The sequence below is a fragment of the Silurus aristotelis genome (assembly GCF_946808225.1).
Source record: "Silurus aristotelis genome assembly, chromosome: 7".
Classification (NCBI taxonomy): domain Eukaryota; kingdom Metazoa; phylum Chordata; class Actinopteri; order Siluriformes; family Siluridae; genus Silurus; species Silurus aristotelis.
The window spans coordinates 14,752,962-14,770,688 of NC_139580.1; the positions used below are offsets into that span (position 1 = coordinate 14,752,962).

A 17,727-nucleotide genomic window follows, 5' to 3' on the forward strand; every position below is an offset into this window, starting at 1 on the left:
CCTGTTCCAGAGAGCTAAGCAGCCAGCTGGCCCTGAAGATACACACTTGTGGGTGCCAAAAAAAGAGACACAAACATACTCTATCTTTCTCTCACTGCTTCATTAATGACAACACGATCTGGCTGTATCTGCCTGTTGACATGAGTGGAGAAAAGGATGATGGAGGCAGTGCTTGTCAAGCATCTTTTTTTTTTGTTTCCTGCCCATTTGGAGAAAACGATAGAGCTTGAGGAGTGAGAGGCTATGAAATCATCCACATCCAAAAGTAACCAAGGTGCTTATTATTTATGCATGTCGCCATGCATGTTCTTCATAAGAAACAAGAAGAAAAAAAATCTGTTCTAGTCAAAAGTGCACAAATGACTTGAATCTAGTCCTAGGTATAAATATTTCCATCTGTGCAATGGGGGTATTACAGAACTTTTGTGTTAAATTGACAAAGTATTTAAAAATCTTTCCTAATTAAACTCGTATCTAATACAAGAGGATCATTATTAATTTGAACGCTCAAGCAGTCCCTACTTAAAGCTAAAGCAAAACGGTAAAAGATGTTTTTAAAAGTTTTAAACACAAGTGAGCTGTTTTGGTCATAAGAACAGGCTTGGCGTCACATCACATCGTAGCTGTGTGTTGGTAAATTTGTAGTAAATTATAGTCATTACTTTTGTCAGCTGGATCACTGCCTGCACCTGATTGGCTGACGTTAATTGATGTTGATTTTATTTGAACACATGCTTGGGTGTGTTTGATATCTTGGCCTTGGCTCTATCAGGGTGTTGGATTTCCAACTAAAACGTGTCCTTAAGGACTCTGCAGATTGACTTGCAAGAGTTGATATCATTTCTGAAAAGCACAAAGGCATTGTATTCTCAAACAGATTTAAGCTGAACTTGACTCCTAATGTTTAACTACATACTTGAATCCTATCCTACACCAAAGTTAGTTCCAGGAGGTAGATTAGCAGTAAGGCTGCATGTGAAAGGTAAGTCAGTAAGCTACTGGAAAGGAGGATTCCAGATTGGAATGGAAGGTCAGTTGGTTCTGTTATAATTTTCTAAAGGTTCATTACAATACTGGCTGGTGTAATGATAGAGAAGTGTGGATTTTACATGTTCAAGTCTAATTTGTTGGTTTTGGAGGTGAAAGAGAGGTTATAATGTCCACACTGGCCAATCCAAAAGAATCATAGTTAATCGCAAACCTTTGTACAATGCCAATGAAACCTAACTCAATAAGCAATAGCAACATGAAAATGTTGGCATGAAATCTGTAGCTTTTTAATGGAAAGGTTGCAGCCAGTAAACAGTAGAAGCAACACTGAATTCAGTACCCCCCCCCCCCCCCCAAAAAAAAAAAAAAAAAAAGAAAGAAAAGAAGAAGAAGAAAATTAAAACAATATAGACCCAAAACAATGATTGCTTTCTAAAACGTTTCAAAACTTTAATAAGAAATTCGTTACAATATGGTCTTTTATGTGCATTGTCTGTTTTCAGTGAACTTTGAATCAACTTTCTTGATGTTTTGTGTCATAAACAGCCCCGCCCCTGCACTTTGTTGTCCTTTGTTTGCCCTTTTGACATAGAACAGTGGAGAAGGAACTGCAACAGAGCACATGGTGTTGCTTGTTTAACTATGTGTCCAACTTTCTCCACATCTGATTGATCTGTAACATTTTTGTGTGGATGTGTAAATAGAGGAGAATGAGGGCACGGTGAAATACAGCTGCAGAAATCATTCAGAGAGACGCCAGTTCTTTCCCCTTCTGTTACCGGAATGATGTAAATATCAGTTTCCGTAAAAATCGCATTTTGATCCAGCATGTATGTGTTTAAGGGGGCACCAAAGGTTCAGCTGAGAATTTGGTAGAAAACCATACTGTTTTATAAAAGATCAATACGTCCTAAACAGTCGTTTTAAACATTTCCTTTTACCTTTGGTAAAAACCTTGGATTCAATCCTGCCAGTTTCAGAGGTCCTGTTACACTTACAGGTGGCCCAGTCATATTTCAGACAAGCAGCTAACTTAGGATGTTCTCACTTCACCTCTGTTTGCCCTCTGCTGCAAAGCATGCTTTCAGCTGGATCTTATCAGCTGGGGAACAGATTCTGTCAAGCTGATTAAAGGCTTTACAGGGTTACGTGGTTTGTGTGGTGACCTATTCGTCTTTTTTTTTGTTGGTTTTTTTGCTTTTATTTATTTACTTCTTGCTTCATTTCTTTATTTCATGTTTGCTTTTCTGTATTTATTCATTCTCTTTTTATCTTTGTACCTCATCTTTTTGTCTTCTGACTATTCATTCCTCCCTTCACATCTGTTCTGGCTCTGGTCTGCATGCTGCAGATGTTGTTGACTTTTGATGACTGTAGCTACAAATGACTGTAGTTGGGTTTTTTTTTTCTCTGTGTGAGTGTGTTGCAGTAGACTGCTTTGGAAATTATGCTAGTAACATGGGTTATACCTCTGAAACTCCTGGCCAGAAGGGCTGGTCATGGTGCAGATGGCCCTCTCATTATGATGTATTATGGTTTCTCTGTGCTTCAGTGGCATGTTCTGCTTTTTCATTATTTTTCATATGAGGCACGTTGTAGACTTTGTAGTAAAGTAAAAATGGCAAAGTGAAAACATTTTCAAAAAATGCGTTTTTGGTTTTATCCTGAAATAGAATTGATAAAGTACAGTAACCACCCTGATGTTACTGTCTTAATGCAGTAAAGTGCCTGGATGTTGCAGCTATAATTGAGTCACAAGTTCAGCTAGTAAATTTTGTTAGTTCATGCAGCATTCAAGTTCACAACTCCTTCTGTTTTGGGGTGTGTCACATGTCTTATTTATCTTTCATAATTGAGTTTAGTGAGATTCATATGTAGTGAAGATACTGGAACACAGATAAAGGGGCTTTGGAAGAGGACTTGTTTGTACAGTTGGATATTGTGTTACAGACCAAGGTCCTTGCTGAATGTTTTTCACATTAAGCTGTTGTTGTTTTGTTCTGTCATCTTTGCTCCAGTTGCTGAATGTGCTTGGTGTCCTGTGTTACTGCTGAAGGCATTACTGCATAACTAAAAGATTTATTTAAATCCTTTTTCATCTCTTGTTTGTTTTTCGGCCTAGCAACCAGTGCGCACCGAGTGAAGATTTTGGTTCACTGGGTTCACTACACTGCGTTCATCTTGTGCACACTGGATAGACTGAATAGATTTAGCAGATTTGATTATCTAACTTGTAGAGGTCCATCCTAGCTCTTTCATAATCCACCATGTTAGACCCGTCCTTGGTACAGCCCTGTTCCTCAGGTTGATGTGTGTTTCTGCATAAATGATCATGTAAAAAATTTTGTTTTTGTCATAAACATGATTCCAAGGATATACACCACCTGGCATGTTTTTGTTTTTCAGTCTTATTTCGGGTTATGTGGAAATCCTGTTGTCTTGAAAGGTCAGAGTTTTGCTATAAGTACTCTGAATCAGCAGGGTTTGTTTTGTTTTGTTTTTTAAAGTGTGGAACTTCATGCTCATGACCTGAACGGTAATAAAAAAAAAACAGAATGTGGATGTGGTGAGGGAAGACATGCAGGTAGTTGGGTTGAAAGAGGCAGATGTAGAGGACAGGGGGGTATGGAGACGGATGATCCACTGTGGCGACCCCTAATGGGAGAAGCCGAAAGAAGAAGATTTGAGAACAGTGCTGGGTTCAGTTGATGAAAGTTTATTTCATCACTTCCAGTTCCAAGGCTTGTAAAGTCAGTGTGTTATGCTTTTGTAGCTAAACATGCAACCAAGTCTGAGCTAAAGGTTTCATTTCCGGTTATTTTTTTTCGGGCTGGTTAGAAGAAGTATTTGTAGAACACCAACACACACATACACACACCACAGATACCTGCTATCCAGTCTCCCGTTCTCTTTTATGTGGTAGGAATGATGAATAGATGATGACACCCACAAATGTTTGGATGCAACAATGCGTGTGTAATCAATGTGTGTCTAAGTGAGAAAGCATGTCTGGGCCTTGAACAGAGTCAAGACTTGAAGCGTGACTTTATTCATTTTCGTAGTTTTATTGCTCTTCGGGCGTTGCCTCATTTAAATCCTCATTTAAAAAGATCAAGTTAGGGCTGGAATTTGAATTTGGAGAAGTAAAAAAAAAACCTTAGGGCTCCGTTTGAGTGTGTGTGAGAGGGAAAGCACTTGTGTATTCATGAACTTCCTTTTCTCCCAAATTCTCACTATGTGCTTCTTATTAAGCCATCCTCCAGAATTCAAATCCTTGACAGATTTGGACACGTTTCCTGATCTTTTGTTAAGCTAATTACAGTCTTTCATAAAAGATAACTGTGCTTCTAACTTCAAGGTAAAATAGCCATATCAAGTTAAACTTCCAATTTGTGTTTCCCACTTACAGATACAGTATTATTTTTTTTGCACTGTGACACTTTGGTGTATGCAGCCCCTTATATCTCAGCCATCTGTAGTCTGTTAACACAGAGATCTCATTTGTGTACAAACTTGGCAGAAGACTGTTGCAGATGTTGACATTGCCATTGCTATTCAGCATCACTAAGCTGTTTGCCTTTAAAAGATTGAACTTATTAATTTACATTCCTGTGATCAAATTTTGTGCTGTATTGTGCTGGAATTTGTTAGAGTGTTACTATTAGGTGCCACAATTATATTACACGTCTATTTGTATTAAAGCATGTATTTGTTTGTCACATAGCAAAGGTTATAGTTATTAGCAGATTGCATGATTCCATCTTGGTTTTTACTTATACTATTTTATACGAAGTAAAAATGCACACTACAACTTTCACCTGCAGAGATGATCTATAGTTGAAATGTACAGGTTTTTACCTGCAGAAATCTCTGACAAAAAAACTGCCATTTTCAGGAACTGGTATTTTCTTTCCTATTTTGTAGAGAAACCAGTAAAAGAGAAATTAAAGAGACATTAAAGGAGCAGGGTTATATTACTTCAATTTATAGTTAATTGGAAGTTTTGCAGATCTTCAGAATTGTCCCAGATCTTAAATATGTCTAATTTAATCTTATCCATTTTACAATCTTTTAATCTGCTGCACTGCAGTAGTATAGTTTGTACTGTGGGATTGACCAGTGCTGTTTTTAGCTCGTCATTGTTTTCAGCTACAACTTACATCTGCGGTGATGAATTTGTACCAAATCTATACTGATTGCTCTAAATTCTGAGTTACATATTGCACCGTTAGTGTAAATGCCAGGCTTAATCACAGTCCAATCTATTTTAGTTAGTGAAATGAATACTGTGATATGTCTTTGGTTGCTCCAGACTGTCATGCTGAGCCTTGTTGGAATCCCATTGCAACTTATAAAAGTCACCTATAATTTCTGCACGGATGTGACTGATAGCTTGTAAACAGTCATTATTTTACAATTTAGTGCGCACCCATAACTGAATATTAGACTGCCATTCACTTTAATATTGGACAGATTATACATTGCCTCTACAACAAATAAACATTTATATTACAAAAATCTCAGAGGCATAGTTGCGACCAAGGACACATTTGGTTCTGCATCATATGTTATGTAGAACATTTTTTTATTTAGATTTCTCTCTCCATGTTTGTGAATTGTAACCGTTGTGATTAAAGCAGTATGACTTACCCTAATCGCACTGTAGGGATTTGAGCAATCCTACCCTAGTTTGGTTAAGAAACAGGAGACACTGTGGTGAAGCTGGCAAATTTTCTCAGCTCCAGTGGAGACGAATTGGGCACCACGATGACTCGGCGCAACCTCGAGACATGCCAGTGACTCACAGCTTCAAAGCCAAGGTTTGGATTGTGGTGGGAGGGGGAGCCTGTGCCTGCACTGCATCTTTAATTGAGGTTTATGTGGCATTTTGTGCTGAGAGACAGATTCCTGCTCTGACTAATTGAGAATGAATGGCTGTTTTCTCCCCTGCTGGTATCGTACAGTATGTGTTGTTGTGAGTGCTTGGGCAGTGAGATCATCAGGGGAAGACAGAGGTGTGTGATTATACCAGGACATATATACATATATCCGTACCATTTTTTCCCTCAAATTTGTGGTCTGTGTGTATGTTTTTCTGCTATGGTTGATTACATACAAGGACCTATTCTGTTTCAGCAGATCGCTCTCTCTCTCTCTCTCTCTCTCTCTCTCTCTCTCTCTCTCTCTCTCTCTCTCTCTCTCTCTCTCTCTCCACACACACACACACACACACACACACACACACACACACACACACACACACACACACACACACACACACACACACACACACACACACTATGAATATAACCAAATGCAATTTCATTCAGATTGAACAGAAAATGTGTTCCAAACAAGTTGCAAATTCAGATAAGAATATAAATATATTGTTTTAATATTTCTTAAGACAGCTTGCATGCAAGGTTAAAGGGCATCTGACAAAAACTAGAGGTCTGTATCAGGACTAGAGAAGGCATCAAAAACGATGAAAAGTGGCTGGATTTCACCTGCATGTGCGTCAAAGTGAGCAGTCAGATATGATGCAAAAAGAAAGACTACATTCATTAACATGGACATGCGGCAGTCCTTAGTAACTGCCTGGTCCGGATCGTGGTTGTTTAAATTAGGCTGCTCTGTTTAGATTTTGGGCAATAGAACTAAACTAAATTTGTTAGAAAATATCACTGGAAAGTATAAACAAAAATAATAAATGCACGATTCGGATTTGAAAAACTCCCACGAACACGTCGAGGAAAAGACAAATATTTGGAGCACTAAACAGATACAGACACAGATAGTGGCATTGTGTTACACCCTTAAAACACACACTTATTAGGTATTAAGTAATTTTTCCAAATATGAATGTTGTCATCCACACTAACAGGGCCTCATTTTTTGACCAGTAAAATCCATGAGATTTTAAAGAATTACTGCAAATTTATGAGCTGTTGTGAAAATTACATTCCTCTTCTTTTAGTCATATCCACCAAACAAATTGTGATGCTGTAGTAGATTAAGAACATGCACTGAAACACTGAAAGGCCTGTATTCATTTTTTTTATGGTGTCAGCATTTTGCACTTTATTCTCTCCCACAAGTGCAAAGCTATGGTCTTATTTCTTATTTTTTTTCTACAGGAGTTTTTGATTTAGCAAAACAAAACGAGTGGTTTGGACAGGATAGATTGCATTTGAGGTACCAGTGACATGGGAGGATTATAATCAAATATTCCATACTACTTTCTGGTGAAAATGGAAAAAATCTTAAAATCTATTTAGAGATTGTTTCCTGCCAGCAGCAAAATCAAGGCCTCATTTACTGTAGCAAGGCAACATGCGTAGTCTACAGCTAATGCTAATCAAAAGCAAACACATAAATCTACACACATTCATAACACTTAGTTTCTATAGTATATCACTAATTGTTTTGCTGCTCCGCTGTGTATGATGAGATGCATGTCTGCATGCATACCTGTATTTGGAGGGGTAAACAATAGGGGGTGTAATGATACATTTCTGTCCTGATTCGATTTGATTCTCAGATACATTACTTTTTTTTTATTGCCTCTTTGAAAAGAGGGGTTTAGTTTAATTATTAGGCTTTAATATAGGTTTAATATATAATCAAATAAACAAAATGTATTAGTATTAAAAATCTTTCAAACATTTGGACGGATTAAACATGGTAAAAAAAAAACAGCAGCAACTGAGGCATCATTTTAATCTGAAATAGACCCCCAGGTTGGCTAAAACTGCTGATTTCAGTGGTCTTGCGTTTATATCAGAGTGGTGAAGGGACTGCGTTTTTTGAAGGCTGCGCAAGAACTGTTGTTATAATATGTTTGTGTATGCTCATAAATATTAATGCATACCATTCATTGTTATATGAACTTATCTGGACCAGTGGTGTTTCAAAAGTGCAGTTGTACTACATGTTATTGAATATTTTGCTTATTTATACAATTTGAATTGCACATTCCCTCAATGCACATTGTCCAAGTTTTGTGCCATGATGTGCCATGTTATAGATTTGTCCTCTAGGGAATTGAAATAAGCTGCTTTTTTTTTTTTAATCTTTCTGTCTCTCCTTGTTTGTTTAATGTAAGCCTTGCTAGTATGAGAGAGCAGGGGGTATAGTGTAAACTTTGATTTGATTTCTGGCAGCCCCTTTTACAGCTTTCATGCACACTGCTGGTTTGATAGGCAGGATGTAAAAAGAATAGCTGATGTTGAGATGTTTTTTTTGGAATGTATGTACACAAACCCAGTAGATGCAAAGTGTCCATGCAATTATTTTTTGTTAGTATAAATGAATTGCAAAATAAGAATGTAGCACATGCGCAATAAACGCTGTAGATCTGACTGGATGCACATGAGAGGCTTATCAGTGTCAGCAGAACAAGAGTTAAAAAAAAATCCAAAATGGGTGTAACAAGAAGCAAACATCAGTTCACACTTGCTAAATTGCCATACTTGTGTCTCACAATATTAATTGATATCAGTCTTAGCAAACCATGATTCAAAGCATTAATTGCATAGAAGTATAGGTTTCTTACTGATATTCTACCCAAAATTGTTTTCACATCTTGTAGGATTAACCTTTCAGCTCCTCATTAGTTAGTGGGCACACATGCAAACCATGCATGCAGTTTTGTTTATGTAGGTTTATTTAGCATTTCTTCAATTAAACAGATTATTAAACATATTAACACCTCCTTCTAACATAAACTACATTCGGAAAAAGCCTCATTTGGTTTCCAGCTGACTGTAGTCAGATAATTAAAATGATTGGACTGCATGTACACTCAGCCTTTTCTCAACAGTTTTCTACAAATGCAACATGTCTTTCTGATTAAGACATAAATATCAGCTTTCAGCTTGTGTTGTACTACAGAGTGATCTACAATAATAAGCTTTGTGAGTCAAGTTGTATTAACTGGCATCTTTTTTTATTATTTTGCTCTGTTCTGTATGTAGGTTTTAAGAGGAACTCAGCTCATTGCAGTGGCTTCTGCTGATGGGACGGGGGCAGTGGAGGCGTCTCCTTTGCAGGCTAACGACATCCAAGTTCAGTACGTCCAGCTGGGTCCTGTGACTGACCACTCAGGAACTGTGCAAGTAAGGAAGCACACACACACAAACACATAAACAACTATTATCTTTTCCAAAGGTAACAGCACACTTTAGAATGGCAGCCTTGATACAGCCAGGATGGGACTGCCTCTCTTAGATGTGTTTTTTTTTTATGCATCCTGTAACTACTGGCTGCCTTCCCGTTGCTCTGGCTCCAGTACTTGGGCTCTGCTAATTACCACTTCAAGTTAGTTTGTTTTTGTAGACTCTCTGACTTACTTTTTCTATTTCTCTATGTGAGAAGGTTCTGTAATCATTTCCTCATGGTAACATTATCATGTTTCAAAGATGCTAAGGCCACGTTTACAAAAACACCACAAATGTTTTAGTGTTCCTTCCAATTCCCATTCACAAGCCACCTTTTGGTGATGTATGGAGTAGTGTTGCACGATATACCAGTACCAGAAAGCTATCGTGATGCGCTGCTTTCAAAAAAGATACGATTCTTGATTTTACTAGTACCAGTACGTTGAGTGACAGCTGTAGTTTTGAGTGTTTGGCAATAGGGGGCAGTGTGTGTGGGCAGCTGCTTCCCTGGCACATTGAAGACGGAATTGTTTTGACATCTCAGATGCACTCCAGCTTTAATGGTAATGAATCTAGAAGCATGGCTGCAAATACAGATGCTCTTGTGCTCTTCAGCTGTAGACAAAGTAGATGTGTGAAGTGAGATGGCATTATTCCGCTTACGTTGCTGACAGCCAGGGCAAGCCCACAAACATCACAAAAGCTGTCTGTAAAAAATATTATTAAACAACGCAAGCAAAGGGAGCCAACACATCCCACATCCGACAGACATCCCGACTTGTTCAGAAAATTTTAAGAGCAACAGTTTAGCGAGTATGATACTAGAATTCAGTTTATGCACTCAAATATAATTTAAATGAGTGTGATTTATCTTGTGATAAATGGCAAAGAGGTGTAGAGTCTTCTTTTTATCTTTTTTTACTTTAATTTTATACTTTGATATAATTATTCAGAATAATCCACCTTGCACGATTATAAATCTTATTGCAAATAAAATTAACATTTTATTTTTTACAATTTTATTTGTATAATTTCATTTCCATTTCATATATTAATTTTATTTTTAGTTTAAACAATTCTCATCTGTTTCAGCAGATAGCAAACACTGGGTGTATATTAATAAATAATAACAAAGTTCTATTAATTAAATTACATGTCCTGTTTTGTTTGTAATAGTATCGTGATATTTAATTTAGGTGATCGAAGGTGAAATTTGTATCATGACAGCACTAGTATGGAGTGTGTCAATTCTACCTATGCATTTAGTTCAAAGTTTAAAGGTTATTTGTCATGTGCACAAGGTGCAGTTGTGCAGTCTGGAAATTCATTATATTATGTTTTTTGTTGTTGAGTTTATCAACTGTTGTGGCAATTACAGTGCTAAAGTTATCATAACATTTACAGTCCTAAGCCATTGTAGCTGTGATAACATCTGGCTGAGGTGATAACTCCATCAGGAGGGATCAAGGAGATCAGAAGGAGTCAGGATCACTGGTATGTCACAAGTAGCATGTGTGATATCCCAGTTCACCAAAATTCTATTGGCATGGACACTTTAGACATGTTTATTTACATAAGAAACCCTGACACTATGTCTCAGGCTATATTAGAAGTCTATTCCATAACTGTGGGGTTATTTGAAGGTAAAATCAGTTCTCTGCTGTAGTCTTCATTATTCAAGATACCAACAAATAGCCTGCACCTTTTAAACAAAGTAGATGTGGTGGTTCATAAAAGACCAGACATTTTCTTATGTACTGTCGTGCAAGACCATTCAGTGCTAAATAAATCACTATTTTATAATCAGTGCAGAATTTGTTTGGGATTCCATGCAGTATGAAGGGCTGATTTAGTCATATCTTCTGCTTTTAGTAAGGACTCATCCTGCTGCTGCATTTTGAACTTACTGGAAAATGTGAACAATGAATTGTTTGTTGGGAGGCTCGGGTATTGTATAGTTGTGCAATACAAAGAATGTATCAAAGAGATTAGTTTTAAATACAATATGTATATTCAAAATATGCATAGAATATTTGAATTTCTGGTATGTATATCTAGTAAGTAGGTAAAATGCATATTAACTTTACACACTGTAAAGCTGCTTTGAGAAAATGTCCATTGTTAAAAGTGCTATACAAATAAAATTAAATTAAATTTACTCAAATAAACAGATAAAGCAGTGGTACAAAATAGCATTTAAAATAAAAGGAAAATTAACTGAGATTTAGTAGTTTGCATCTAATGTGATAAATATTTTATTATATTGTATTCATATATATTATAGTGCTGAGGTTGTAGCGGTACACAAAATTACGGTTCGGTTCAATTTCAGTGAGGTTGGGGGGTAAAAATGCAAAACTTATTGTTGTTTTTTTAATAACACATTTTATTATGAATAACATTTGTGATCATTTGAACAGTTTACATTTTTTTATCATTTTAAATTAAAAGCCTGCTTGGTTAAATAATATCTAAAATAATTTTATAATATTTAGCAAAAAATAAAATAAATCAAATTAATGCAATACTTTTTATTATACTGATTAAATTGAGTGCTAGTTAGTGGCTAACACTAGCACCATTTGATTATTTTAGCAGTTTCATGCATGCACAAAACAAGTATTATTTAAGGTACAGAGTGAGTAGCCACAGTGACACTGGGACACTTTTATACCCCTGGCATTGTTGTGGGTGCAGTGCGGAGACAAACATATGAAGAGATTGTACATGAATGTCCTAAGCTATCAGTAAAGTGACCAGTTTGTGGGATGTGATTTAGGCATGAGTGAAAAGGTGAAAGAAGGAGTAATGCCTGGATTATAGTTTATTCAGGATTCTTATGGCCTGCAGGTAAAAACTGTTCTTAAGCCTCCTGATCCTGAATTAAATGCTGCAATACTGTCTTCCTAAATACAAACTGGTAGACAGTCTAAAGGCTGGATAATTGATTTTATACTGTGAGGTCTACATAAAGAATGTATGATCATTATGTTCCATACATATTCCATTATTACATACATCCAGAATGTGATGTAAAGAAGTTCTGCCCACTGTCTGGATTCTTCTTTCTCTAAGCTTTTAAAAGGATATGAGCATTAAAATATGGAACACTAGAAGAAGGAAAAGTAATAATTAGTAGATAAATGTCAAATCCCTTTGGCATAGTGGTGAACTAGAGGGTAATGCAGGCCATGTGGAAAGAAAAAGGAGGGCACTTGCTTCCCACTGGAGCCTTTAAAGTGGCCAGTCTGGCAAAACCAAAACAGCTGACTTTTGGGAGTCACTGTGGTCTGTATGTTTAAGTAGTATTTGATTATGAAATTTAAGAGAAAAGCGAAATATAGAATGAGGAAGAAATGAGAAATGTGTGAAATTATGAAACTTGCCTGCGTCACTGCCAGGTGGTTTACATGAACATCCGGCCTTTTCTCCCACCAGAAACAGAGTGGATTCTTCTGAACCAATGGCATTATAAAATTGTACTAACATCTTTCCCTCCTTAATGATTTGTGGCATTGAGTTTCAGTTGGAATGCAATGAATCACGCTAGGAATACCTATTTGTGTGTATGTGCTCTTTTTTTTCTTCTTCTTTTTTCTTCTTTCACCCTTATTTGCTTTTATTTCCCGTTGGTCTGTTTCTCTTTTAATTTAAAACCACCATGTGTGTTTACTGAATCCTTTGTTCGTCTGTCTATTAGTCTCTGTAGCTGGATTAGCAAATAACCTAACAAATTAATTACATTTCTAAAAATCTGCCACAAATTTGACCAAGTCTGTTTCTTAGTACTGGTATGTGAAAATCCTGTGGATGATCCTGCAAAGTGTGTGGCTGTTGATGGTTTCATAGGAAATGAAAAAACCAATAAACCCACATTGGTTTAAAGAAGACGAAGTGTCTTCATCTTTAGAAGCTCTCTAGTGAAGCGGGAGATTCAAATGATTAAAAATGAGCTACATTAGTGCTTTAAAATATAAATTTAAATAATTTACACTTTTGGTCAAATTGTACAAAACACTCAATGTCATGTTATTAACCTTATAATATGAAGAAGAATAGCCTTTATTTGTCACATATACATTACAGCACAGTGAAATTCGTTCTTCGCATATCCCAGCTTGCTTAGAAGCTGGAGTCAGACATGATACGGCACCCCTGGAGCACAGAGGGTTAAGGTCCTCGCTCAAGGGCCCAAGAGTGGCAGCTAAGCGATACCGGGGCTTGAACCCCCGACCTTCCGATCAGTAACCCAGCACCTTAACCACTGAGCTACAACTCCACTCCAAATAGCAAATGTTTTATAAAAATATTTGGACCACATCCAAATGACATAATACATTGTTGCTTAAATGGATTGGAAACATTCCTTATGGCCCAATCTGTCATCAGCCATAAACAAATATATTGCTCTTTCTGCATGGCTTGTTTCAACCTTCCCCCCTCAGCCAAGCATTTTTAATGTATTTTTTTTTACTGCATTTTATTAAGACACTACAGAGGTGGACCTCATATGTCCTGTGTCTTTTCTTTCAATTCAGTTTAAATTTTATTGGCATGACTGTATGCTGTACAATGTTGCCAGATGGAGGGAAATGGATTGGAATAAACAATAATACTGATAATGGTCATACAAATAATATAAGCAAAATTAATAGCAGCTGTATGTTAATGACAACAGTAATAACAATTAATGTTATTACATAGTTTATAGCGAATTATGTTTTTCAGCATGGAAGTTCTGTAGTTTATCAGAGGCTGTCTTCTACTTAAAGTCTGTGATTAGAGTATAAAGGTATTTAAATATTACATTTTCTCATGGTTGTTTTTTTTTGGTTTGTTTGTTTTTTTCCCCTCTTTAATTTCATAGTTAAATTGTGCACATACTCCATACTCCCTCCTCTCTAAACTGCCAGGTATTTTACCCTTTACAAAAGTTGGCTGTTTCAGCTGAAACTGTATTTATTCAGGATTTGTCTGTGCTTTGAGGTTGCAACAGTGAGTAGATACTCTGCCAATCAGTCCTTTTTGTTTAGAGCCTGATAGCACTCTGGCTGACTCTGGCTTTTAGTTTCACAGTGGCAAAGCTCCAGACAGGTGTCTTAACTCTGCTTGATGCTAGTTGATGATTTTATTGGGTTGTAAAGCAGTACTGATCCGGCTGTGCTTTGTTTTATTACCAGTCACAGGGTAAGTGAACCTCTGAACCAACTGACTATGGGTACTCTCTATTCCTGGTTTTGTGGTGCTCTAAAACCCAATGTCTCCCGAGGGCTTGATTCTCTTTCTAGCTATTTTTAGTATTCAAGTCTGCTTTTGCATTTTTATTAGCATGTAGTCGGAAGTAGATTTTGTCATTCCAGCAATGTAAATAGCAGAACAAAATACAGTTCTTCATGGCAATGGTACAACATTCATAACATTTATGGTATTTGGCAGAAGCCCTTATTCCAAGAGGATTTGAACTCATGCCCTTCTGATTGGAAGTCCAACATCTTAACCACTGAGCTACCCCTTCCCTACACTATATATCCAAATGTGACATTCTCACCTATATCCTACCAGAATCTTTCCCAAACTGTTGACACAAAGTTACAAGCACAAAGTAATACACAATATATTTATATGCTGTAACATTACAATTTCCCTTAACTGTAGCTGGACTTGTTTTTCCCATGAAGACATGGTTTGACAGGGTTAATGTGCACATCTTAAATAGTCTGCAGAGAGCCCTGACCTCAACCCCACTGGACACCTTTAGGATAAACTGGAATGTGTAAACGTTAGCTAAAAAAAATAGCTTATGCGTAACTTATAGCAGAAAAAATCTTATGCCATTCACTGATCAGCCATAACATTAAAACCACTGACAGGTGAAGTAATGAACATTTGATATTGTCGTTACAACAGCAAGAGGTGGTATATGTTATGTACTGCTAGTGAAAAGTGAATTAGAGCACAGTGAAAATCTTTTTTTTTTTTTTTTTTTTTTTTTTTTTTTTTTTTGTATATCCCAGCAATTTGTTTAAAGAGTGAGGTCAGCAGATAGGGTTAAAAGCCTTTATCAAGGGGCCCAAAAGTGGCAGTTTGGCAATAACAATAACTTTGGCAATAATCTAACCCCTGACCTTCCGATCAAGTCAAGTCAAGTTTATTTCTATAGCACTTTTCACAACAGACATTGTCTCAAAACAGCTTTATAGAATTTAAGAGTTAAGGTGAACGGTGTGTATTTATCCCTGATGAGCATTGCCATGGCGAGGAGAAACCTTGAGAGGAACCAGACTCAAAAGGGGAACCCATCCTCATTTGGGTGATATCAAGAGTGTGATTATAAATCTTTAAACAATACAAAACACTGGAGAGTGAGAACTAACATGAGGACTGGAATGTAAGATTATGAGTAATGTTCTTTCTACAGTCTTATACAGTCATTTGTGGTTATGGAACTAGGAGCTACTGAGCAACTCATAAAATAGCTCAACATTTGCGATCATCACAGTTCAAACACCAGCTTCTCCATGCTCTAACCTTCCAATGTCCAAACTCCACATGAAGTGGGATCCAATTGGCACTGGTACGTCTCTAGATCGTTCGGGATGTTTGCCGGTAGGCATCTACTTCTTTAAAAGTCCACAATCTTTATGAGGTGGGACGTGACTGGGGCTGGAGCAGCCTCAGGATGCCTCGGGATGGGGAGAGAAAAAGAAGCAGTGGAGAGGAATTAGCGTTGCTGCTGTTTACTATATTAACAACCACAAGCTGATGATGTGCATGTGATCAGATGTACTGGAGCACAAGGTTATTATGTGCGTTATGTGTAGGATTTGCTAAAAACACAAGTTTTTAATCTGCACTTAAACTGGGAGAGTGTGTCTGAGCCACAAACACTGTCAGGAAAACTATTCCAAAGTTTAGGAGCTAAATGTGAAAATGCTCTACCACCTTTAGTGGACTTTGCTATTATAAGAACTACTAGAAGACCGGAGTTTTGAGATCTCAGGGAGCGTGACCGATTGTAATGTTTTAGAAGACTGAAAAGATACATAAGAGCCAAACTATTTAGGGCTTTGTATGTAAATAGCAGTAGTTTGTTGTCGATTCGAAACTTCACAGGTAGCCAGTGTAGGGATGATAAGATTGGGATCAGTAAAGCATAGCCGTAACCACTGAGCCACCACTTCCCCTGAATAATAGAATAAATTAATTTACACTAAATTAAGATAAGAGAATATCAATCTGCTCTCTATCTCTGCATATTCATCATTAAAAAACCCACTTTTTGGGATTTTGATCTTAAATCAGATTATCTGACATAAACTTGGGGTATTTCTTAACAGCCAACTATCATGTTATTTATTATTCTAGCCATTATTATATAACATTATATACAGAGACCACTTAGATTAATGTTTACTCCCATGTCACTTCAAGACGCACTTCCTACATTTTATTCCGGGCAGGTCTGCCCTAGTTTGGTATCTAACCCCTGCTGATCTAGATAGTTTTAACATTTTCCAACACCATACTGTTGTTGCATTCCCTTCAATGGCTATGAAAGTGCCACATACCTGAGGGCACTAATCACACGTTACTCTGCAAAGCACTCTCTTCCAGCCTCGAGCATGTCTCAGCTGGATCTCCCATCCATCAAGGTACATGGAAGACTCACTATAAGGTTGTTCTCTGTCCTTGTACCCGGGTTATGCAATGAACTTCCCCTGAAGCTGAGTTATAGCCTGCCTTCTTACCTTTTCACCAAGCACTTGAATTAGCACTCCTTTAAACTATAGGTTTTTTCCCTTGCTATTCTAACCCTCTGGTCGAACAGGCTATTAGTCTAGTGGTGGTCTTAGTACATCTGATTAATGTAAGTGCTATATGCAGGCCATATTCTGTGTAGTAACAGCACTAGATCATCTGCATAGCAGGAGTTTAGTTTTCTTGTTCTATAAGATACATCCAGGGAAAACAGACATCTTAATGTGCACTGCTGGCTCATTAATGTCACCGCTGAAAAATGTTGGACTACATCTGCATCCCTGTTGCACCACTTTTCTTGTCCTCTGTCTCTCTCTCTCGTTCTGTCTCTGGGCGGCTGTCCACATCGTCAGTGTACCGTGGCATATGTTCATTCATCCATTTTCCACTGTTTTTCTGTATTTCAAGGTTTATTGACTTCTCCTCCAAACAAATACACACATCCTGTCTTGATGGCCTTGTGCACAACTGATGTAAACAAAATGTCCTCAACATGCTCTTAACATGCTGCTGTCCAAGTGTTAAGTCGGGCTAGTGAACGTTCCTGGCATCTTGTTTTTCTCTCAAATTCTCCCTCTCCTTTCTCGTTCCTTCAATACATCACTCTATCCCTCACACACAAACCCTTTTGGCTGATCTTCAGCACTTGGCCTGTCATCTTTTTTAGCATGCTTTGCCAAGCCCAGAGGGCCAGTATGTGAGAGACTTCATGATTAGCCTTGTTCAACAAATTAAGCTCTGCCTATTCGGCCTGATTTTGATTCTCACAGTCAGGTTTTTCTCTAATTGATGTCCATCCTTCCTCAGCTCTAGAGCAGGA

General features: G+C 37.3%; 1 protein-coding gene across 2 annotated transcripts in view; it reads left to right on the plus strand.

Annotated features, from left to right (window-relative positions):
* The window catches only part of banp (BTG3 associated nuclear protein), a 50,309-nt gene that overhangs the window by 26,987 nt on the left and 5,595 nt on the right, over positions 1–17,727 (plus strand). For both annotated transcript variants that reach the window (XM_083547489.1, XM_083547490.1), the window contains exon 12: positions 8,967–9,107. In XM_083547489.1, coding sequence (XP_083403615.1) covers positions 8,967–9,107 — 141 coding nt within the window. The remainder of the gene's footprint in view (positions 1–8,966; positions 9,108–17,727) is intronic.